We start from the raw sequence: 24,915 nt of genomic DNA on the forward strand, positions 1-24,915 counted from the left end.
GCACCTGGTGCTCACCTGATACATAGTTCCATGCAGTACTCAAATTCTGAGCTGTAATCACCCATATCCATTTGCATTCCATAATTTAATCTATTTTAGCTTTTTACCGCCCTTGACAAGAAAAATGTTTTCCCACACATCTTTTTTCTTTAAAGTCTAATTACTAAAAATATACCCTAGTTCCCTAAAGATATATCCCATTTAAGTGTAGTTTCTCAGGCATCCCTAAGCATTCAGTTTAACAGAGGCAATTCTGAGTTCTTAGCTTTATGGAGTATCTTCTACTGAGACACTGATGATTATCTCAAATGCCAGTGGCCATAGAGATTTTTATGTAAATATATGCCTTTCTGGGATACTTTGAGCCAGGATGTAGGACTAGGGCATCCTCTAAGGTCCTTCACTCCTAAATTACCCCTCATCTTAAGTTACCTGCTTAGGTTCTACAAAAAAACACCAAAAAAACCCCCAAACAAAACCCAAAAAAACCACAACAACAACAAAAAAAAAGTGGTGCCTGTATCAACAACTATCTGGCAACATAGTCACTGCTAGGCCTTTGCTGTTTCTAATACTTCTCATGCCAAATTCTACATATTCCTTAGCAGACCAACCTCCCATGAAGTTAGGGCCTTCATCTGTATGGCAGGTTTTAGTAACAAAGAAAATAAATTATCAGAATTAGTTTAAAAACGAAAAATAAAGCTGAAATGGAAGTAAGATAAAAATTCTACAGACCTGTTTAATTACTGATTCTAAGAATTTTCAAAGTCATAACCTTGTTTTTGCCACCATTTTAGGGTTCTTTCTATGCTGACAAACAGGCATGCACACAACCTAAAGCTTCCCGATTCCCTACAGGTTAAGAACAATTGCACTTGCCACTTAATTGTCACCTTACAGTTTAAGTAGTAGTTTTCTCACTCTCTCCATCTCCCCCTCAATCGGCTTACATGATTACAAAAATCTGGTTCTCTGCAGAGTAACATACGTGAAATAAGCTCTCTGCCTAGATATTTCTTTAATTTCGCTGGCTAAGCAGAATGGTCCACGAATTTTTAGATTAAAGTCAAGACAAACAGATATACATTACTGGGATTTGACAAATAAAGACAAAACAGTACTAGAGAAGATGTCTTAAGTTACTTGTAGTTCATCACCTTTTTCTGTATAGCCTCATCACCCCAGTGGTTCTGAACTGGAGGGACAAAAGAAAGCAAATACCTTTGTCCCTTAAATACTCAATTCCATTTCCATAAATTAAAGAAGATGCAACAAGATGACTTCTAAAAAATTGCAGAAAATGGTCAAAGCTTTCTTATTCACACTGGCTAAATGAGGATCCTTTGCACAGTAATTTCTATTTATTTGCACAGCAATTCTCAAAACATGCCTCTGTTTGCAGTGTTCTTAAAAGGTATATATTCAGGGACAATCCAAAAATCCTGTCCTCTCTCTACCACCCTTCCATTCAGAGCCCATCACCCTGCTCTTGAAAGCAGTATGATAAACACACAGTTCAGCTAAAAAATTAACACAAGATGTTCAGCTGCTTTGGATCATCCTTTAATTGCACCACTTTTTATTTTTCCAGCCTATTAACCTGAGCTCCACTGCAAGCAGCCCAACTAGACAGGTCCAAGTTTACACAATTTATATTTATTCCTTCTCATCACCACACTACCAGCACAATAGCTCCACTTTTTTTTCTAAAGTCACAATAATACAGCATCCTATTTCTCAACTAGCATAGCTGAGTGCAACCCTCATTTGTAAGCTGAAACACAAATATCACACTTGGAGAAAGTCTGGTTTTATAAATCCCTGTGTTAATAATCAGTGAATTCTGATAAATATCATAGCCTGCAAACTCTATTACTCTTCTGGCAAATCAGAAGAGCTCCCTTTGAGAAAAACAATATCATCTGTAAGTCAAATTGGGAAGTGTAAGATAAATGTCTTCCATTATTACCAGAAAACGCTAAAATACGTTAAGTACATTTCAAATGTACTGAATTATTCATGAGGAACAGTTCTGGAAAAAAACTCACCAATCAAGACAAAAAGGATATATTTTCACTCTATATTCTGAAGTCAACAAAGAATATTAAGAAACAGTTCATTGCTTTTATTTTCCTAGCCATACAGACCAATCTAATGAAAAAACAGTCAGAATTGAGTACTGAGTAAACAGACAAACCAAATAAATCTACAAGTGAGATTAAGCTGACTTAATATTAACCAGTACCTTATTTTTTCCTTGTAATTTAACTGTAATATGTGGCTAAAAGTCAGTAAGATTGGTTTTTTGATTTTTTGATAATGACCATACACTATTGTTTTATTTTCTTCTAATCAAGATACAAAGGAATATAAAATGTTCTTGCAGTTATACTATCAGAGGACACAAAACAGGAAATGAAATTACTTGAGCAATAATGTTTGGAAACAGCTTACCAATGGAAGTAGAAATCTGCAAGCTAGCTCTCTGCTAGGACACTACTCAGGCTTTTGTACATAGTCTTGTAACACACTTTGGTATCCACAAGGGAAGTTTTACTACCACTTGGCAAGAATGCATTACAGCTCTTCAGTCATCTGCCTCCTCCCTGCAGGGCAGTGAAGGGCATTTGTACAGCCCACTGCCTATCTCACCAAACATCCAGCCTAAATACAGGGTAATCAGCAGGTAATTTCTGAAAGCTTGGCTACAGAACCCATTCCCTTCTTGTTGCACTGGGATACTGATAAAACCTCATCAGAGCCAAAAGTATTACAGCTGTACAGCAGTACAAACACCTAAGCTTGCAAAAAGTTTCCACCCAAAAACCAGAAGTGAGCATCAATAAGCTTCTGGATAAAGAATTGATAAAACATGCACAGGACATTAAAAGATGTGCAGACTGTCTGTGGTTTCTATAGAAAGAGGGGAACAGTATTTCAGAAGATGAAGAAAGATGCAGGAAATCAGAACAGCAGAAGAAAGAATCCAAAGGGAGCATTAAAGACCTGCATGGAAGAAAGAGGCTTGACACTGTGACCAAAACCTACCTCTTGCTGTAAGATTGCTATTCTGAATTAAAAAAAAAAACAATAAGGTAATTATCTGTTCAGCAGCTCTCCAGCCCCAGCATCAGTCCCACCCATCCTAGGTAATAACAGAGATAAGAGAGGGGATGCAGTACAATAATTAGCTACTCAAATCTAGAAGATCAGTAGTACTTTATTCTATTTAATTCACTTCTCCAAACCATGGGAAACAGCTATGGCAAAGGGCATTTTTGCTCTCCAAAAAACTGGAAGGGGCAACTTTCCCAGTTTCAGAGCTAAAGCCTCACATAGACAAACTAGGTATGAACCAGAACTTTTCCATGGAAGTTCTACTCAAACTCCACATACTCCAGCCCTAAACAGAACTTAAAATCACTAAAGAATGTGTTTCAAAGAAGGCAGAGCACCTGAGGATGTGTTTGAGCATCTTTTGAACCATGCAATATTCATGATGCCAAAGTACAGAAGGTATCTTAAGTGAGAAAGTGCTCAGACTTTGAAACAGAATTTGAAACGGATTCTTTGTTAAATCTCTTAAATCTTGAGCATTTCAAATAACAAAATGAAATTGAGTAATGGAACAACAAAAACATACAAAACTTGGAGAGGATCTATGGAGTCAGTCTCTGAGAAGCAATATTAGTGAGATGTAAGAAATACATTAATGTAACTAATTTCTTGTTAGTTTACTCTTTTAGGAAAGGACAGATACTTCAGTTAAGCTTTTTGGTGACTTAACAGTTTCTCAGTCCTAACATCAAAGTATTTTCTTTTTTTTTTCCCTAAAAATTCTCATGTGTGAACAACAATGCATTATTTACAGACAAAAAATATTTGATGTCTTTATATTCTGGAATATACTAAGAGTGAATGAAAAAATATTCACTGAGGATAAACACTACATTACACCCTTCCTTAAAAAACGTCACTAGCATGCAAAGAAAAATTATATTTTGGTATTAAAACACAGATGATTCTTCATTTGTGATGGTTGCTATACTAGTGTGCATGTACAGATTTTTCTGTGAATTATGTCAAGCTATGGCAAAGAAAACTGGACAAGACACTAAACACTAAAGATTGAGGGGAGAAAGGAGAAACAAAACAAAACATTATTTTTCTATGAGGTCCTTAGCAAATTGCACAGACAGATATCCCCACATTGTGAAGAGCAAAAATAATTCTCCAATCAGAAAATTAATTATTTGAAGAAACAACACTACCAGTTGATACGCTACACACTGTAGTGCAGAGCTGAGGATAATGGGTTTATCAATCTGAAAGTCATCCATATCAGATGACTACAATAAAAATGTGTCATACTCATGCCTTTAGCAACATACTGGAGTTGTTAATTCATAGAAATTAAACTGCTGATCTTCAGAAGCAAAACAAACTTCCCAGCACACCTGTGTTTGTTTTTAAGCAACATTACTTTTCTCTGTTGTCTTATAAACACACATAGGCAATAGTATTTCATTGGATTATACTGACAGCTGTCATTTTCATGTCAGCTCAAACCTGAGTATTTATTTGAGAATTTATCTAATATCACAAACTTACAATCAAGCAACAATGAATTTCAATACTTTTTAGCCAACTTTCATCCTGCAAAGGAAAACATCTACAAAGCTGAACTGCAACACAGAGTCTTCCTTCCCTGCACATCCCCAAGATGCCATTTCAATTTGTCCTAAAATTCACCCATGTTCAGCTATCTTTAGATCTTCACTTGAGCAAAAATCAGTTTAAATATTAAGTGAAAAAAAGGAAAGGTGACATTGAGACATACATTTTGTCCTTCAGATAGATCGAAAAGTAAAATTTTCCTAGATTTTGGCCTAAGGCCAGATAAGAATTGCCTGCTTATACTAGAAGGCCCATCAGTAAAACATTGCACAACTCATGAAGGCAGCTGTCTACAAGTGACACTCCTGCCAAAGATAAGCACACATGGCACATTATTATTGAAGGAGGGCAAGCCTTGGCACTGTGTCTCAAGGGAGACTTCAGCCAAATTCTGTATTTCAGGTCTGTTCATTTTGCAGCGTTCTGTGTATTAAATACTCCAGAGCAGAGCCTCAGTTAGACCAGGAACACACTCTGTGATCGTGACATATTTTTTTATCTATGCCAAACGCCATGATATGACAATGTTTTGTAGTAAGAACTTAAACTCATATGCAGAATCACCTCTACAAGTGGCCAGGAATATTAAAGATCCTATCTGACTGGCAGCTTTTCATCAAGAGACTGGTGGAGACAAGGAGTTGGAGCCCAATCCCCATTGTAGGTTATAGGATATTGCCATTTTCACACTCCACGTCTGTCCTGTGGAACTGATTCAGAGAGTAATTACTGCTCAGATAAGCCTCTTCTGGAATACGGGCAATTAATTCTCCTGCAAAAAAGGGGGAAGATGCCTGACATTTTAATAATGTTTAAGTACACCTAATCTATTTCTTTTCTACTCCTAATTTTGCCTAAATAGGGTGAAGAAAGAGGATTTGAAACTACTTACAAATGCTGGTTCTCATGTAAATTATCCATGTGTCTTGCAACACCCTCTAATAAAAACAGCCAACATGAAATAATACTACAAACCAGCAGAATGTAAAGCAAATTGGTAATCAGTGTAAAGAAAAGCCTAGATTTGTTCCAAAAATAAGGACTACTATCCTTTTCAAATGGGAACGATCTAATTTCTTTAAAATTTCAAGGACAACTGTTTTTAAAATTTTAGAAGTAGCATGGACTAATGAAAATTTCTCTTTTTCAAAACAACTCAAAAATTATTTTCCCCATGTGCTCATGACATTTTTATCCCAAACTCATTCTCTGCCTGACAAAGGCAAAGATGTGATGCTAAGACTGTAAAATTCAAGGGATCTGAATTGGCATAACTACATTTTGAGGTGATTTTTACACTTAATGTAAGTGTTTTTCATAAACAGTTCATCAGCAGGATTCAAATGCATCTCAGGTTTTCTGTTACACTTCAAAGCTGAGTAAAAAGTACTCATCCTCACCATACTTCAAAAATAGAGCAATTGGCTAATTGCCCGTTATTGAAATCAACCTACAGAAAACAGCTAAGCTTGCCATCACTCTTGCCCTCCAGGAATACACTGTATTTAGGATACGGCAACAAAACAAATAAATACAAAAAACACTCCTCACCAAAAATAATCACCCACCAACCCCCTCCCCCCAAACCACAGAACAAGTCCCATGCCCTTTCAAATTATTCAACCTAAGTTTCGGGCAGGGAGGTAGAGCTTATTTATGTTTTGATAAGACAAGGGAAAAAAGTTTAAAAAATAAAAATAGGGCAGCTATATTTTGTTGAGCTAACTCCAGAGTATCTAACCCGAAAGGTGTAACTTCTACAGCTGGAGGTAAAGTCCACTTAGGTAGCACTGTACCTCGCTATTCCATAAATGTAGAAAGTCAAGCATTTGATAGAGAGCCACCTCCATGGCAGGAAAGTATTCTCAACAGCTGGGCTATAAGGGGGATTAATTTCCTGACCTAACTTTGCCTCCAGTTCCACTCAGAATCCACTCGAGCTGCCTCACTACATTTTTCATTTTAGTGGCATAACACATGACTTAAGTCACACAGGGAATCAAGGTTGAAAGGATAATAGTGTTAACTCTCATTTTTCAGTGTGAATGCTGCTGTACCAATGACAGCAATAGAATAAATGTTACTGTAAACAGCAGTCAGTTATTTTTGCCAATATAGCATGAAAATATTTTCTGCTTAAAGTCATTGCAAGTGCTCACACTTCAGTGGAAAAAGATCAATTTGGGAAAATATATGGAAAGATGCAGTTGCAGGCAGACCTGGGTATGAGACAGCTGAGGTTACAAATATCTTCATGCCAATGAAAACTAAGATATTTATTTATTTTGGTTATTTAAGGGGGAAAAGAGAAGAAAAGAGAAAAGAACACATTCCCTGAAGAATGGATATGCTTAATTCGATTCCCTGGAGAACTTTCTCACAAATGAGTACAGTTTTCAGAAAAGTGGTGGTTTGCACCCAAATTTTCAATTTCTGCTGAAGTTTACCATTTCCAGGTGGCTTTAGAGCAGGTTTGGGTACATGACATTTCCAAAACAGGCATTTTTCAGTAGCTAATGGAAGCATGGAGGAATTAATTCCACTTCTCTACCTACCTATCTTTATTTCTCCAACGACAGACACACTTCTGGCAATAAAGGGAATCAATAAAAATAATCACTAAAATAGAGAACAAACTAAAAATCTGCAAGAGACTGTTCTAAGTTCTTCTTTGTTTATTAGGAGGTAGGTGATGGCTCCTTGTATTTTATCCTTTCTACCTGGTTATTGCAGCTGAGCATCTAAACCCCTATTTTCACTTCTCTAGTATTTAGCCTTTTCCCCCTTAAAAAACTATGTAACAATTGCAAGTTCTGAAGCTTCATCAACTCACATTCCATTGACATTTTCCTCAGCTCAGCTCAAGGTTTCCTTCATAATGGACTCAAATGAGGTAGAAATGCCTTTTTTAAAGTATTTAAAAATTAGGTGGAAAAAATCAGAGAGGAAAACTACTAGAAAAGCCTAGCAAATCTAGAGGAAAGCAAGAAGCAAAAGCTCCCACAGAGCCAAAATTTACCCGACATTCACTTTAGGTTAGTTGAAGAGTTTTGCAGTAAAACCATCTATGCAAGGGTTTTACATCTACATGCAAACATTCAACTTGAATGCTGTAAAGTACAGAACTGCGTGCACTTCTCAAGAAGCATAAAACTGATTCCTACTCAAATCAATTTTTATGAGCTATTTCTGAATTAACATCAGGATTCCATGATTTCAAGACAGGAAAGTTGCATTACCAAATTTCACATTTCCATATTAAGAGTGACAAGTGGAACATGGTCTGCCCCAAGAAACAAGAACAAAAGTTTTAGTTTTCTGTGTGCTATGTCTGTAATAAAACTGCAGCTATGTGAAAATACACGCAGTTTCATTAGCCAAAAATGACTGCTCTTAACTTTTGTAAACATTCATTTTCCAAATGTTTACAGTCTCAGAAACACAGAAGTAAATGCAGCATTTGCAGAATATTAAAGCATGTTTCACATCAATGTTTTGCTGAGTTTTATACAAGCTAGGAAAACATTATCAGAATTTCCTGGCAATCATTACAAATTTAATTCATTTTAAACAGCTCGGAAAGACAGCTTACTTTCCCTCAAGAGCACACTGAAAAAAATTTCTAAGAGCATCTCACACAATCAGGAGCCAACTTCATCAATGCTGTGGTGGCAGGACCCAGGGCAGCTCCAGAAAAAGGGGACTGGATGTGCAGTGTTGCAGAAGATCCAGTAGAGATTTAAAAAGTACACCTATGACTGTACTTAGACAACTCAAAAAAACAACAACACATAAAAAAACCCAAAAAAACCAACCAAACAAAAAACCCACCACAACTACACCACAAAAAACAAGCAAACACTTTTTTTCCTATTGTGTTCCCACTTGTTTTTTTCTAGGTTTCATAAACTAAAATAGTTTCTATTGTGTTCACCTCCCAACCTGGCTTTAGTCAGCTCAGTGAGGAGTAAATCAGATCTACTAAGTCCTTTCAAAGCTTAATTTCCAATGACTAAACATGGTCTCAAGTATCCCACCTGCTTTCCTTTACAAGTCTTAAGAGTGTCAAAACTGAAGTCAATTAATCATTGATTAAATCCATGATACTTTCAGTCATACAGAAATCCTTATTTCAAGGCCCTGGGAAGTTGTACTTTTTTCTATTATTATGGTTCCCTGGGGGTCTTTTTCTCTTCAAATGATGTATATACAGATGGATTTTGACAACAGTTAACAGCAAATGAGCTACAGCACCCTGCATCAATGCATGGTAATTTTACACTGACAAAATTGTCCACCAGTTAAACAGCATATGTTCTGAACTAGACTGATATAAAATTAATGCTCCAGGATGGTGGAGAAGTTTGATGCAACCTGTGTCTCATTTTGTCATGTATTTTAGATAATAATTACACAATACATCATTTCTTAATGTAGCCAAATACAAAACAAAGAATATTGATGATGTGTATTTATTTTGCAGATGTTAATATAGCAAAGAAATATTTCACTCTTGGGCAGGAAAACATTTTTCCCATGCAACTTGAAACTCAAATTATTTGCTATAAAAGTGTACTCCTGCTTTTAGTGAGTATAAAAAGATGCAGTAATGGCTAGACCTGAATTAATTCTGTTTGAGTTCTGAGCTAGGCACAAGAGGTACAAGACAGAAAGGCACAAAAATCCCCTGAGGTAGATCAGCAAATTAAGATCTAATTAAAGCAACAAATTCTTGTCCCAAAGGGTGCTTAGACAAAATCTTAGGTGCCCACACAGCTGCAGCTTTCATGGAAGGGAACGTATGAGGTGCTGAATGTCCTCCTGAAGGTGGTGACCCCACAGGATTTGTCCGCAGTGAGAGACGAGGTGGAAACTCCCTCTTATTTATTTGAAAATACTGAAGACATCCGTGCTTTAATCACATTCCATCAAAAAAGGAATCTGAAAATTCTGTTACCACAGCATTAGCAAAATAATAAAATGCATTTTCACCTCTTTAGGTTTTTTTTAATTGCTGAATCATGTATTTTGCTTCAGTCACTGGAAAGTATTTTATCAAACCTTAAAGCAGTAGTAGCCAAGCATTAGTAGCTCATATGCTAAGTAAAGGTTCAGCAAGTGCAAGAATATTTATTATTTTATGCAAAGACATCTATTATGGAGAGAAAAAAACCCTTATATCCGTTGGGGAGAAGTACTGACAATTTAGCAGGCATGTGCATGGCTCTTCAAGATTTCTGGCATATGCATACAGTGCTGTGCTTATCTGCCTCTGATCAGACAACTGTCAACACAATGTGTTTAAAGAAACTTTTACAAGCAGTGAATCTAGACAGTAGCCACTTGAGAGGCTGACAAGTCCCTAGAAAAGTACAGTCAGTGCTATCAGTGTGTATCTGAATGATTAACATAGCCTTAGGCTATTAATTCTGTTGCAGGTGTGAAATTGTATTTCTTTAATATCTGGCCTTGGAGTGACACTATCAGGGAAATGAACCCAAAACCACCCAGAAAAATCCCCCATTGCTTCTCCTGCTTACCAGCTCCTCACGAAGCTGGGCTATGAGTTCGTCCCTCTCCTTCAGCTGCAGCTTCAGCACTGAGCATTCATCTTTTATTCCATCCTAGAAAAACATCAAAAGAGATGTTATAATAGGCTTAACACTTCTATTTTGCTCATGACAAGAAGAGGCTGTTTCACATAGTGTGAGATAATTACATTCAAATAATGAAACTCCATTTTTCTTTGTCATGTGTGGTATTTTCAATAACATTTCCTAAGTTGCTGCATAAAGAAATTAATGTATCCAAAAACATTGCATAGAAATTTGAATAGCTCCCTGCACAGAAGTCCATTTCATTGTTTTCTGAATCTTTCAACTCTTTTTACTGAAGATCCTATCAGGGCATTCCTTTTCATTTGAGAAACAGCTATGAAATGTAATTTTAATAATACAAAACAACATTAGAAAAATATCAATTTAGAGCATTACTGCAGAGCTCTTGATCTTGGAGAGATGAAAAAGAAAGCACAACAGACATCCACAGGAAAAGGAAAGGACACTCCCTATCCATACATCTTTTGTTGTAAAACAGCAGCAGTTCTGGTATTAACTGGGGGATGAAAGAATATGGTTACCACTTTGTGAAATAACTACTGTAACTCAGTCTGACCTGCATGAAAGTTACCCTAATATCTAAAACTGTACCCAAACTCATGTCCAGGAGACAGGCTGCAAGCTGACACCAGGAAACCTCATGAGTTCATATAAGTCTCAATGTCATATCTGAAGAAGAAAGATCAAGTTCTGTATTGTTCTGATAAACATCCCAGAGGAGAAATTAAAATTAATAGACTAAACTGTTGAAAAGTGAACTAACCAGCTGGTTATGCAACTTTAACAGAAGAACTCTATTTTTACATCCTTCTAGCATGGAAACATTTGTTTGGGAAGTTTACTGATTTGGAGCACTATTATTGAAAGAAAAAAAAAAAACTTAGAAAACCACAAGCCACATGACAAGAAAACTTTTGGAAATCTGGTGGTATATTCACAACACTTATTCTGAAAATAAAAAAAAATGGACCTCTAGTTATCAGCTAATGGCAGTATAAGAGTGCAGAAATTATTCAGACTGTGTAGAGTTCAGAGGTTCTGAAGAGTATAACCAGTGTGATAAACTTGCACTCTGCCACTACTAATTGTTTGTATTTCCAAATAAACACAAAAACACAGGACAAAAAAAAGAGTGTGATCCCGTTTTCCTCACATAGAAGGTAATAATTATAATCTTCCAAAGTAATTATACTGCTCTAACAGAATTGGAAGAAGAAACAAGACACATGTGCCTCAATATTGCAAATATTTAAAACAATTGCAAAAGAAAGAGCTACACCATTTCTGGCCACCTGTACACTACTTCGGTACTACTATAGATCTTCTGAAAGATCCAAACTAATAAAAAAGCCAGAACTCACATTATCTCTGCTAGGGAAAAAGTCATGGAAGTTTTCTTTATTATATGCTATTGAAGCATTTTACTATTTACTAGCAGGTTGATGTTCAGGCACACTAGCTGAAAATAAAATTTTAACGCATCCCAGAATACAGCCCGCAGCACTAAATATGATATTAGTAGATATTTAACATTACTGTTGGCAAAAGTATCTGCTTCTAAAAAATATGCTTTTAAGTATCAGCAACAATTGTTTTATCAAAGCAAGGTCTTTATTTAACAAAACGGTTTTAAAAACAATATGGCATTAGCTATGGTACCTCACATTTTTGTTACATTGTTCTGAGTTTTTTGTCAGCGCAGTTTTACACTGTTGCTACCTTTTGTATTTCTCCTCTTAAACTTAGAATAAAATAGTACAATACACAGCAGAAAAAGAAAAATATCAAGGTCCCATAGCCATGACTATTACAAAAATATCTTCTGGAAAGCACGTGAAAGCAAATCCAGGAATGAGGCCTGTAACATAGTGCCTCAACCACAGCAGGAAAGATTTTTGCAGTGAGCTTTGGCACTAGGTTTTGTCCAAGAGGCAAAGCAGAACTCCCTTGGACTAGTGAGAGCTTGAAGAAAGATTCTGCCTCAGGGAGCTTCCAAAGACTTAAAACCCACAATGCACCTCTCCTGGCAAAAAGCAGCCAAGCACCCAGCTGGATCTTCCCCACGCATGCAAGAAATGGACCCCTCCTGCTCGGCACAGTTCTCCAGGCACTTAGCTTCCACATTCCATGCAACAATCATCTCATAAAATTTAGACCATAACTGTCCTTATTGATTGGAGAAAAGCATGTAGGGCTAAGGTTTTTCCCTTGCACTGCCTCATTTCAGCAAACTCTGATTAACCCTTCCAGCGGGACACGGTGCTTGGAAATCAGTGCCCTGCATTATCAAATCCTGTACAGGCCACGGCAGCCTTGTAAAAGAGCACCCTGTAATTTCTGGGATGCTTGAGACTCTTAGGTTCGGACTCTGCGATGATTTTGGCTGAGGTAGAGTTAACTTTCTTTACAGAAGCTAGTACAGCACTACAGGTTGGATTTAGTCTGGAAGCAGTGTTGATAATACAGATTCTATTTTCTTTTTGCCAAGCAGCACTTAACACAGCATCAAGGCCTTTTCTGCTTGTACTGCCACTGCAGTGAGGAGAGGGGGAGTGGCACAAAAGAGGTTGGGAGGGGACACAGCCAAGACAGCCAACTGATCCAAGGAGTATTCCATCAAATATGGCATCGTGCTGGGTATACAAAGAAAGGGAAAGACAGTGAAAGGAGTGATGGTGCTCATCTTCCCAAGTCACCGCTACACATGATAGAAACCTACTTTCTTGAAGCAGCAGACAGCTGTTTGTTGTTGAATGCAGAATAGAATTAGGGTATTATAATCTCATTTTGCTGCACAGTATCTGCAGAGGCATCAATCTTTCTTCGAATGCAAGAGCGTGAATAAAAGAAAGAAAACACATTCTCAAGCAGTTGACTGCAAAAAGGTTCGGGCAATTTCAACGTCACAGACACCTGACTGAATATAGCACTAACAGAATAAAAAATGTCATGGAAAAAACTTGCCAAAACACTGAATATAGTCCCCCTCCAGAAAGTAAGTACTGAAATTATGGCAGGAGAAGAGGCTCAGAACATCCTTTTCTCATGAAAGAACCAAAATATTTCTGTGAAGGATTGCATGAATGATATTAAAGAAATTCCATATTATGGAAAGGTGTGGAAGGCAGCAAAAACTGGTGGAATGCTGTGTTATTCATCAGCCTGTGGGCAAACAGCAATGTATATCCGATGGTGTGAATTCAGGAATGGATTATCTCTATTTCTTCTCTACAGGACGTCTGAAATGCTTCATTATCTGCTGAGAAACTATAATACAGGGCAAAGATGCTGTGTAAAGATCGAAAAAATTTCTGAGAAAAGCTTCTCAAGGTGGATGAGAAATAGCAGACACAGTCTGACGGGAATTTATAGCACAAAAAACAACGAAAAAGCCCAAACCTCCCAAAAACCCAGTATTGCCTCCTAATGAATTGTCCCAGCAACAGATATTAAAGAAGAAATAACTTGAAAAGGATGCCCTGCTTTTAGGAAAGCATGCACTCAATGTATTCTAAATCTATACAAAATCTTACTCAGCTGGAAAAAAAACAAGCATTTCCCTCATAAAGTAGGGCTTTCTAAATACACTTTGAATACTCCGGAGCTGTGAAAGTCAGCCTCTTAGCTATCTCCCCATTCCAGTAGACACATTACCCATGTATTAATGTGTTTAGAAAAACAAGCCCAATTACAGTGTATAGGGCATGTTCACGTTTGAAAAATCCAGTAAGAACATGAATGCTATGAAATTATCAGTTCAAATAATTGAATCTACACTCTAGGCATGTTTTCATAAGATACCTGTACACACTGCAGTTTTGAGGCCATTTTGCAGAGCTTAAAAAATTATATATACTACATATTACATTGTCATTATTATTCTCATTGTTTTTATGAATGCTATTCATTATTTTACTATGAAAAAAAGGATAACAATTCTGATCTCAATTGTAGTACGCATATCCATGACTCTGGAAATGCTTGATAAAAAGTCAATTAACACCTCATTGTTAAAGAGAACTGTTACACAGCATAATCTGTAAACAGTACATCTTCAAACTACTTTCTTTTATTAAATATAGATAATCAAAAAAAGTTCTTCAGACTAAATTCCAAGTGTATTTCATAAAAATGTAAAAGTAGTTGTGTGCAAAAAGCTATCATTTTCTTCACTTATATCCCCTGGTACTTAAAAAAAATTCCATGATTTAGATGCAAGTTCATTATGAATCTCCTGCTATTATTTCATACATTTATGGTCAGAATATTCTTCAAATTATCACCCTTTTACTTATTTTCAGTTGCTAGCTATGACAGTGATTGCTATGTCTCTGTGCCAGTATTTTCCTATTTTAGTTTAATTCTGCTCATTTGGGAAAATGCTAAACATAGTAGCAAATCTGTTTCTCCTCAGATCAGCACACAAGATGAAAAATTGTGCTGTGTGTGAAGACAGCTGCAGCAGGTTATGCATAAGTGCCAAAAAGAATAATCATTTTAAATTTGAAAACTTACTTTATACCTCCTCATACTTTGGAACACAGAGGCATATTGTGCTTACTGTAGTCCAAGTCCTATAAACAGAACTAACCAAGTATTCTGGAAGATAAATTAACTACTTTTCCTCTGATAATAAACCAAATATGTTTCCAAAGAAATAACATAGTATTAGAATACAGTAAAACTCATTTGATAAATATGTTGAATTTCAGATGCTAAATGGATTGTTTACCACCTTAGAGCACTGCAAAAATCAAAAATTACTCAGGATATCATGTCTTAGGAAAATAATCCCAGGACAAAAAAACTAAGAAATTTAAAACTGAGTATCAGGTCCAGAAAGGTACACAAATGCTGTAACAGTTGAAGCTTCCTCTCAGTTATGCAGATCTCTGCAGAAAAATTCATAAATTTATGGATAACTATCTAGAACATTCAGAGAAAACACAAGGTTTAACATGTACAGTATTTTTCTGCGAACAGCATAGGAGTCTAGAGAGGGATTGTGGATGTCTTCTATGGTTCACTTTATACCACCTGACATCAGAAAAGCAACAAGTAGTTTAGTGGATCTTAAGTGAAATTTTCTGAGGAGCGCTCCTATCTTTCTCCAAACGGAGACACCACTTGTGTTAACATGTTTTACAAAAGGAAGAGCATCTACCTACTTAAGATTACACGAGTAGACTGCTGGATATTACAGACCGTGTTTTCAGAAATGAGTTTTCCGTCAGATCATGAGTACTTGCACTGTTTATTGTTACTCTTGTTTTAATCAAAGTCCTAAAGACCCTAACATTAGCAGAGAGACTAAGTCCGCATTATTTCTTTCATGTGCCAAAACAAAGTCACTGGTCTGGTCTCTGCTGTAAGTACACCATGGCACCTCATATACAAAGTATGACTTTTCCCTTTCTGTGCTCTCTCTAGCTCTACCTACAGCATCACTTCATATCTGTTGTATCAATCCCTTTCAATCACACCAAGAGAGAAATTATTTGGCTGGCTGCATTTCTTCACATGTGCAAGGCACATTGATTTTATTCCTTTGGCTCATCTGTTGTTTTGGTGCCTTGCCAAATCAGTTAGTCTTGGCTGGAGTCCCAACAGCACTCCCAAAGAGCATCCCTGCTGACTGCAGGCAGTGGTCACACTTAACTCATCTGCTTCTCATGTCACACTGCCCCACCAGCTGTTGCTGAAGCCCAGAACAAGGATGAGAGCAAGCCCATGCTCCCGAAATTCCCATTAAAGCACAACACAACAGCTCAGAGCAACTCCCACGACCATCTAGACCCAGCAGAGTCTCACTTCAAGTTATCTTTCCATTAGGAAAAACACAAATAAAACCCTTAATCAACTTTGTAAACCCTGATCGTATCAGAAAAAGACATTTTGTACATCATCTTTCCACACAGCTCCAGTATTGAAATTGTTCTAAAGCAACAACTACCATTTCTTCATCATTAAATCAAATGGAGTTTGGGGAGCACAGGATCTGATCTTCTTATGGGTGATTAATCCTAAAAAAAGATGTATGCAATACTGTAACATATTCTAAATTCAGTTACATGGAACATGTCAATAAATATTTTACTGGGTGAATTAGGGCAGTTACATCCATTTATATACTAGAATTCAACTGATATTCAACTGTGAAGGTAACACTGAAAGAGACTATATAGGCTATGCTACTTTGACTTCAGACATTTATGAACACAAAGCTAAATTAACAATGTTTTCTTCAGCCAAATTCTGTTAATTCTTAAAAACAGATAAAGTAAATTAATTTGGATTTTCTGTTTAACTCCAGCTGAAATTTTCTCTCCTTCTGAGTGATAATAAAAAGCATTAAGTTTAAAAGTATGAAGCTTGATTAATAAACTGCAGAACATGAAACCTGAAAGATTATACCAGGTGTAGCCCAAGATATATCTAACCTGCAGAAATCATGAACATCAGCCAAGAGCATAACAAAATATATGAAGGCATTTTTCCCAAAATAACCAATCCACCAATTCCCCCTTTATGGCCAGAATTCACATATACTGTACAATGTCTCCTTTGGTGATATCCCTAAATAAATTCTGTATTAATGTAGAGAAAACAAGTGAAACAAAACCCCCTAAACTTCCTCTGGTTTTCAACCTGCTGTGGAACAATGCCATTGTTCCTGTTTTCTTAATACAAGAACGTGTATTTCCTATTCATCTCCTCTGTGACTTCCATTGTTTTATAAATCCACATGCTTATTGTGTAACTACTGTCATCTCTGTTTGAAGCTAGCAAATATCTTCCTCCTTACATAAGGCATCCGGCATCTCTGATCAAAACCTTCCTCCACCCTTGGACTGAATGTGTCATTCATTTGAACCAGGTAATCAGGATTCTACTAAGAATAAATGCTCAGTGTAAGTCACTTTAAAAAAAAAAAATTTAGTAAGTACTAAGGAGGTCTTTCCAAGGAACTATGCATCATGTCTGAAAGTTCTCTTTCCTCATATGGAAAAACAGGATTGTTCTTCCCCTTGCGTACTCCATTGCATCTGCTGACACTGAATCTCTTCTGCCTTCCATCTTTACATCATTTAGTATGATTAAATCTTTCTGCAACATTTCAAACTCCATTTTAATTCTGATTGTTCTGGACCTTCTAGAAGTGTAATTCTTCCTTTAATAAACAGCTACTTATGTCTTTTGTACTGTACTCCTGATCTGCCATTAATCCAAGAGAAGACTTTTCTACTCATCTTAGTTTTTAAAAGCCTTTGATGAAGGGCTTTGTTGAAAGGGTTTTGGAAATTGACTTAGCTACACAAAACCAGATCATCCTTATTCACATGCATGACTCTTCAGCAGAATTCTGAGGTCTGATTAAAATCTCAGGAAGTCAGTTCTACTCTTCCCCCTTTATTTATTCATTTATGATCCAAGCAATCCATTTTCCAGAACAGTTTCTACTAATTTAACCAGTAACAACCTCAAATTAAAAGAACTTTTTTAAAAAACCCAACAAACAAAAAGCAGTTTTCTATTTCCATCTGACATTCAGCCATACACATGAGAGCAAAGATGAGAGGCAAAAGTTAGTAGTACAGCAATTTCTCATATCGGTCTCAGAATGAGTAGCCGGTGCAAGATATTTCCTATTCTCTGCTGTTCCATTACTATTATCAGATATCTTAAACTGGCATTTCAAGACTCATTCTTTGGATCAGTTCCCCCAATGCTCCTGATGCATCTACTGATGTGGAAACAAACAGCAATTTTTAATTATAATTTTTATTTTTCTTCAAGATAATCTTCTTTGCCAAGAGAACTACCTTAACTACCATTTTTTTTCAGCATTGCAAATTCTCTAAAGACCTCACCACACTTATTAATTTGATGAAAGCCTTCTGTAATCAGGGTAGGGTTTTGTTTGTTTGTAATGGTATTTTTAGCAGTTTAATATTGTCCTATTAACTCTCATTACCATCAGGGATAAATATATTCATAACCAATTTTTTCCCTTATGTCAAATCAGCAAAACCAAGACCTCTTCACACTTTTACAGGCAAACAACCTTATTATTCATGTTAATACATATAGACTGAGTCACATGAAAGAATATCCATAAAATCTGTAACTGTGTGCAGATATAATTTAATTTCCAATTGAAATGCAGCCACTTTTTCAATTGTATGCCAGTTTCTTTCTGACAAGCAGCATGACAAAAAACATTCAGGCCAAAAAAGTAAAGTAAAAATATCTGCCAACCTGCAGCATTTTTGTAGAAATTTCATTACTGCCATACCAGTAAATGTATTTCTTCATATTCAGACAAAAATGTCCTAAACAAAACCTCATTTGTCTAAACAGAGGGAGACAAGTCCAAATTGGATCCTGGCTGCCCCAAGAGGAGATCAATAGAAAAGTTCCTTCTAGCTCCAACACAGGCCACTAAGCTCAAATCTCCCCTGAATCCAGTGTAGTCTTCTACTATCAGCTTGTATATGTGACACAATATTTATTATTTTATGCTGAATTCAATTCATCAGCTTTAAAATATTCTTTGTCCTGCCTCCTGGAATCACAAGAAAATTTCAGACAGGAGGAAAGGGGAGCGTTATAAAATAGTGACCTTGGTGCCCCCAGTTTTGAGGAAAAATGTGACAAAAAAAATCTTGTGCACAATAAGAACAAAATACAATATTTTTATTTTACCATTACCACTTTACCATTACCATTATTACCATTTACATTAAAGCCAAGTAAAGTTTTTCTTTAGGATCAGAATAAAAATATATCAAAACAATTTTTGATTGATGAGGATGTTTCAGGGAAGAAAGCAATGAATAAGTTTTTAGATCTTCCAAGTACATTAGAATTAAAAGAAGTAATCTTATTAAATGTTTTCAGGAGAGTAAGAAAGGAGAAGAGATGTAACTAGCTCTGCATGAAGTTATAATTATAAAAATACTGTGTCATGCCAGGGAAGTCTTTAGGATCAAATATACAAATACTTGCATGCGTGAATATAGTGTACAAAGAACAAATACCTTTTCTTTGACAATCTTTGACCACACCAGCCTAACAAATTTATTCCAAAAGGTTCCCTAGATCCACCATGGTGACACAGAAAAGAAAGAAACCCTCATATTTGGATAAAATGAAACCCCAGATGTCCTACTGACTCTTTATATCATGAGGGTGCATTAAGAGAACATGATATCCTCTATACTTAATAATTTTAATTTACTACTCCTTAAAGACTGTCGCATAAACATCCTATACAATATTACTGACCCTTTAAAGAACACATCAGTGAACAGCAAAATGATGCACAGCTGGTGAGAAAATCAGTAAATCATGCTGATATTTTAGAATACCTTGCTACACTTGACGTAAAATTTACACATATAAAATGTGAAGATTGTTTGCTGCCTTTATTGCACTTGACAAAAACAGTTGGATTTGTTTCTCCACATAAAAAAATTTCTATCTCCTCTTTCACCTGCAGCCATTTAGTACACTGAGCTCTGACACACAGAGCTTCTCTAGACCCACTGAGGTTTTATCTTCTTATCAGTAGTCAAGACAAGATTCTGAATTACAGTAAATGTACTTCACTGTAGTGAAGCCAACCAGTAAACTAGACTATATATTCAGTGTGACTCCCTCCTCTACTGCATATTCAATTACTTACTGACCTTAAATGGAAACACATTTTTCAGTTGAGAATAAACTGTTGTTCAACCAACAGGACATTTTGCTGCGAGTTAATGCAGATATAGCAATCTTTAAATACCTTCCACTTTGCATACATACAGAAAATCAAATTTCTGGACTGACATTATGGTCATTACAAAAGACAACACTTGTTTATCTTTATGATGTTTTGAGGGAAAAAAACCCAAAAACCAAGGCTTTGTCAAATAACTGAGACAAACAAAACTCAGCTATCATAAGATAATTGTTCTCTGACAGCATAACTACAAAGATATTACAAAACTTAAGTCTCTTCAGACAATACAATACCAAGTATAAATGCCTACCTAGTTTGATCAGTATAGAAAACAGTACAGTTTAATTAATTAGTACACCACTCACCAGCATAATAAACATGCTAGCACAGGACTGCTCTCCCTGATTCTGAGCTACCATGTAAAGAACTCTATCAATGCACTAAGCCAAACAGAGATAAAATTCTGTGTATAAAATAATACGAAAATATGCCTGTGGAATTTGACTTAAGAGCATCAGAATGCTAGCAAGCACCAGGTAACTCCATCAGTTAGCCATGATTTGCTATTACTAGACTTTATATGTTACAGATGGGGAAAGTTGTGGGGTTAGAATCAAAGAAAAAAATGTGTTTTTTCTAGATGTATATTTATTTGCATCAATCATCTCTTTCCACTCATAAATCTTACTGCTTAACTCTCCAATATTTGTCATTATGAAATTGGATATGAAATAACCTTGCAATCTCTTTGCTCATTTTGAGAAAACAAAGAAAAATGCCAAGAAACTCAGCCAAAAATGAGCTTGATGTTATTTTCTTTAGGCAGTTTCCCCAGAGAGCCAGTTACTAAAAGATTTTTTGTAAGTCATATTTTACATATGTTTGTGGCACAGAAGCATTAATTATTCTATCACTTGCAGTGCAATACCAGACCTCATTAAGGTCCTGCATGAGTCTTCCTTCACCTCCATTGGACACACTTAGCTGTTTACCATTTCCAATTTTAATTACTAAAAAGCATATTCCACTTAAAGCATACCTCTTTCTCCTGTTTCTGTGCCAAAAATGGGAAAATAGATGCATTTCAGCGTCCATTTTTTTTCCTGGGCATGTGTTCTACCCTATACTGCCAGAGAAGCTTAGTCAATAGATGTGGTGAGCAAGACTGGATAGATTAATGAGCTCATTATAATTCATTAAAGAGTGATGTGGGGATGACTGCCCACTTTAATTAGCTTTATTACAGTAGGAAATTGTTTCATATGCCAAGCTCATCACCAAGCATGCCTGGAAAACATTAGAGTAGTAATCAAACCTGATACAAGAACCTTTCATTACCCTGTAAGGCTAAAGGCACTTATAATGACAAGGAAAATATTAAGAAGATGGACACAAGAGTGGCTAGCATAAAATAATATATTGTGTCTAATAATTCAGTAATAAACTGCACAATGGTGATTTCAAGTTAAAAATTCGGTGGAACAGCTGTGTTTCCATGGCACACCATGTGCTCTTCCTGTAATCATGACATTAACTGACAGTAATAGATTTAGAAGGTTTAATAGGTCAGGTTTGCTCAGATAATAAATCCTAATGCAAATTAACTATGACTCAAATATTTTAATGAAAAATCTTAATTGGTAACTGGATTTTCTTCAAGAGTATGTGAGCCTCTTTTCCCAGTCACGCTTCAGATTAGCAAATACATTTCCACATTTTCTGATAATTCTAAGTTGTAGGTAAACAACAGGTAAAAAAATACTTGTACACAAAGATAAAAATATTCGATAAAATTGTAGAAGATATGGAAGGAGAGAAATAGAAAAATCAGCCTAAGAGTTTTGTTCAGTCTGCAAAAGCCCCACTGAAGAAAGGATTATGTTCTAGGAACTACTTTTTCAATGTTTAAAGGCCTAGAACATATTCACAATCAAGGTCTCTGAACATTAATCAAATGCTTTAAGGTGTAGTCTCTGTAACCTCAATAATTTATTCCAATCATAACTACCTTATCATTTTAATTACACTCTCTTTCACTCTAAGCAACAATAAACGTTCCTGAGCCCTACCTTCCTGATTAGTTTTATTTTGCATAAATTGCTTAGTATTATCAACTTCTATATCTAATCAAGAGTTTGGCATTTGTTTTAATACAAATGTTAAGGAAATATCTGTAAGCACCCCTGTTCTATTCATGGTCAGGGCATATCATGAGACTATATATAAATTAATAGTTCATAAGATCAGAGATGATCAAATTTTTCAATAGCATATCATAATGAAGTATGGCAAATTACGGCTGAGCATATTTTTAGTGATAGGAATTCTTTCCATTTTAAGATAATTCTGGTGTGGTTTTAGAGTGGCATATTGGAAGATTCCCCCCTCCCCTAGCCCACCACTGTAAGGTATCTAAACAATGTGCAATAGAAGTGCTTCCCGGCTCTCAAACATACCATTACATTTTCATGCCTTGTGCTGCTGAGCCACTCCAAACACTCACTACCTCAAAGCAATTCTTTCTTTTCTAATTTTTACAAGCAAAACACCAGTTACTCTTAAATTTTCTAGTGCAAAAGACCAGGTTACCTTTCTGACTTCACATCAGAGTAACTGTCCATTTTTATTTTGCTTCTTGTATGAAAATTGTTGCCCCTAGAACTTCATTCCTTAGCAACATTCCCTACAGAAAGGGACTCCACCAGCTATTAGTTGAGTATGACACTACTGGGACTGACAGGGCAGCAGCACCTGACTCTCAAATGTTTTCAAATTCCTGTTGAAAATATGTTGCATGTAAGTAACACAAACGGAGGACTAATAAAAACAAATAAAGCAAGCCAACACACATTCAGGGTTGACTTCTTTACAGTTCTGTGTGTCATTATCCTAAAGGCAGTTGCTGCTACTGCACTGTAGCTCACAGAACTAATTAAATGAGCCTTACAAAAGCATTCTGACATAAGTCATGAGTATCATGGTTATGATTCTAGAGAAGAGGAAGCTGAACAAAAAGGACAATGCAAAAAAACTCAGAATAAAACTGAGGTTTTTATTTTCCATTGCTTGCCATGACCGTAAGTGAATTCTCTTTTGCTTGTTATGGCTCTCAGACCCCTTAATCCTCTTTATCCTGTATTACACCTGCATCCGGCATAATTAGGGACTTGACAGTTTTCCTAAGACATGCTGGTTTGGAGCCCAGGACTTTATACTCCTTAAAGTCTTCCAGACAATTGAGAGTGGGTATGGTGAACCTAGAACTGAAACTATTTACCCCAGGATTCCTGGGTCTACTTTCATTCATTGAAACAGATGAAGGGATTTTTTAGGATCTGATTTTATGATTGATTAATACTGATTTCCTAACCAGTTAAAAGTTGTATGCTTCTCCCTCTTGTATATAATCTTTCTGAGGGTCAACAGTATCCCTAGCAACTAACTATGAGTATCTATTCAACATGTGAAGGGAGAAACATTTTATATTTTAATCATACAAAGTAAGGAGAAACATTTTCTGCAGTTTAAGATGTGTAACAGTGAAAGTAGAAACAGAACAACCCCAGCCCATCATACAAGCCCCTTTCACATCCAGGTGGGAGGATCTGAGCTGGCTTTGGCAGTCATCTGACAATTGTTCACATTTTATTTTTATAAGGCTATGCAACCAAACCATTTGTACACCATTTGTACATAAAATTCTTGTGACAAACCCGTTGTTTAGATGTTTTGAAAATTACTATGCTGTACACAAAGACATATCTGAGTATGTGTGAAGAAAATACTTCTTCAAGAATACTAGCTAAATTTTTCATCAGTATAATCTGTTCATGATAAATTACTTACCCAGATGACATCACCAATGTGTAAAAATCAACATTATAACTCAGTCTTTAGGAGTCTCACTTCCAAAATGTACAAGATCTTAGTTATTCACCTTTATTCATTTTTAAGTACTTACTGTCCTATAATTCATGCACTTTCTACATACATTTTTCAAAAAGTTTGAAGCCCAGCATCAGCTCCACCCATTAAAAAAATGAGGAAGAGAAAAAACTAAGGGAATTAATTAAAAATTAGCAGCAAAACGAGGACAGAATATTAAAGATCACATGTTTATGTGCTTAAATAAAAAAGCAGGTTCTGTCGATTAACCTGGACCCTGATTTTCCAAGCATATGTATGTTTAATAACTGTTAGCATCAAGTACACTCCTCCTCATTAAGCTGTGTGTTTTCATGTTTCAAAGTTCTTTGTCTTCTCGCTCAATTCAAATTATACAGAACAATTAGCTTATGTCAGAAAGTCAGAAAGAGAAGAAAGGGTTATCTTCTCCTCAGTTACATTTCTTGATTGGAGATGAAATGAAAATCTGAATTAAATAAACGATGGCTCTCACTCCAGCTGGTGGACACAGAATATTGGTAAGCTCTCAGTGAGAGTCTATGTGCCTTTGTCAATGCTTTAAACATTTGTCAAAGATTCCCAGTCTGACAGAAAAACAAGCAGAATTTAGACCCAACTATTAGTCCTCAGCTACTGCTATATTTATACACCATTTGTACTAACTTTGTCCTAGGAAAGTCAAATGCTACCCCGGAAATAAAAAATGGTTGATTTTGCAGTAAAAGAGCAGAAGTTTTCGCTAAAACTAATAGAAAAAAATCATTAAAGTGTGAAATTTGCTGTGGTAATAATACACATGGTTTCATCTGACTGCCTTCACCCCCACCCCAGAGCTTAGGTGTGTGAAAATCCTATGATAACAGTAACAGAATGACTTAGAAAATTACTTAGGTCCTGGAGACTGTCCTTCAGCACCTTTCACAACAATGGACAAGTAGTTTAATTAAAGCTATAAACTAGAGACAGGGGTGGCTTCCATATCTA

At 36.1% G+C, this 24,915-nt stretch overlaps 1 protein-coding gene across 12 annotated transcripts in view; it reads right to left on the bottom strand.

Annotated features, from left to right (window-relative positions):
- CCSER1 (coiled-coil serine rich protein 1) overlaps positions 1–24,915 on the bottom strand; it is a 627,741-nt gene that overhangs the window by 260,307 nt on the left and 342,519 nt on the right. For 11 of the 12 annotated variants that reach the window (XM_068187575.1, XM_068187574.1, XM_068187578.1 and 8 more), the window contains one exon: positions 10,221–10,304. In XM_068187575.1, the coding sequence (XP_068043676.1) occupies positions 10,221–10,304 (84 nt within the window). Of the gene's footprint in view, positions 1–9,938; positions 10,043–10,220; positions 10,305–24,915 lie in introns of those variants that run through there. The other variant, XM_068187583.1, reaches the window with a different exon arrangement.

Source organism: Anomalospiza imberbis, chromosome 4, assembly GCF_031753505.1.
Source record: "Anomalospiza imberbis isolate Cuckoo-Finch-1a 21T00152 chromosome 4, ASM3175350v1, whole genome shotgun sequence".
Classification (NCBI taxonomy): domain Eukaryota; kingdom Metazoa; phylum Chordata; class Aves; order Passeriformes; family Viduidae; genus Anomalospiza; species Anomalospiza imberbis.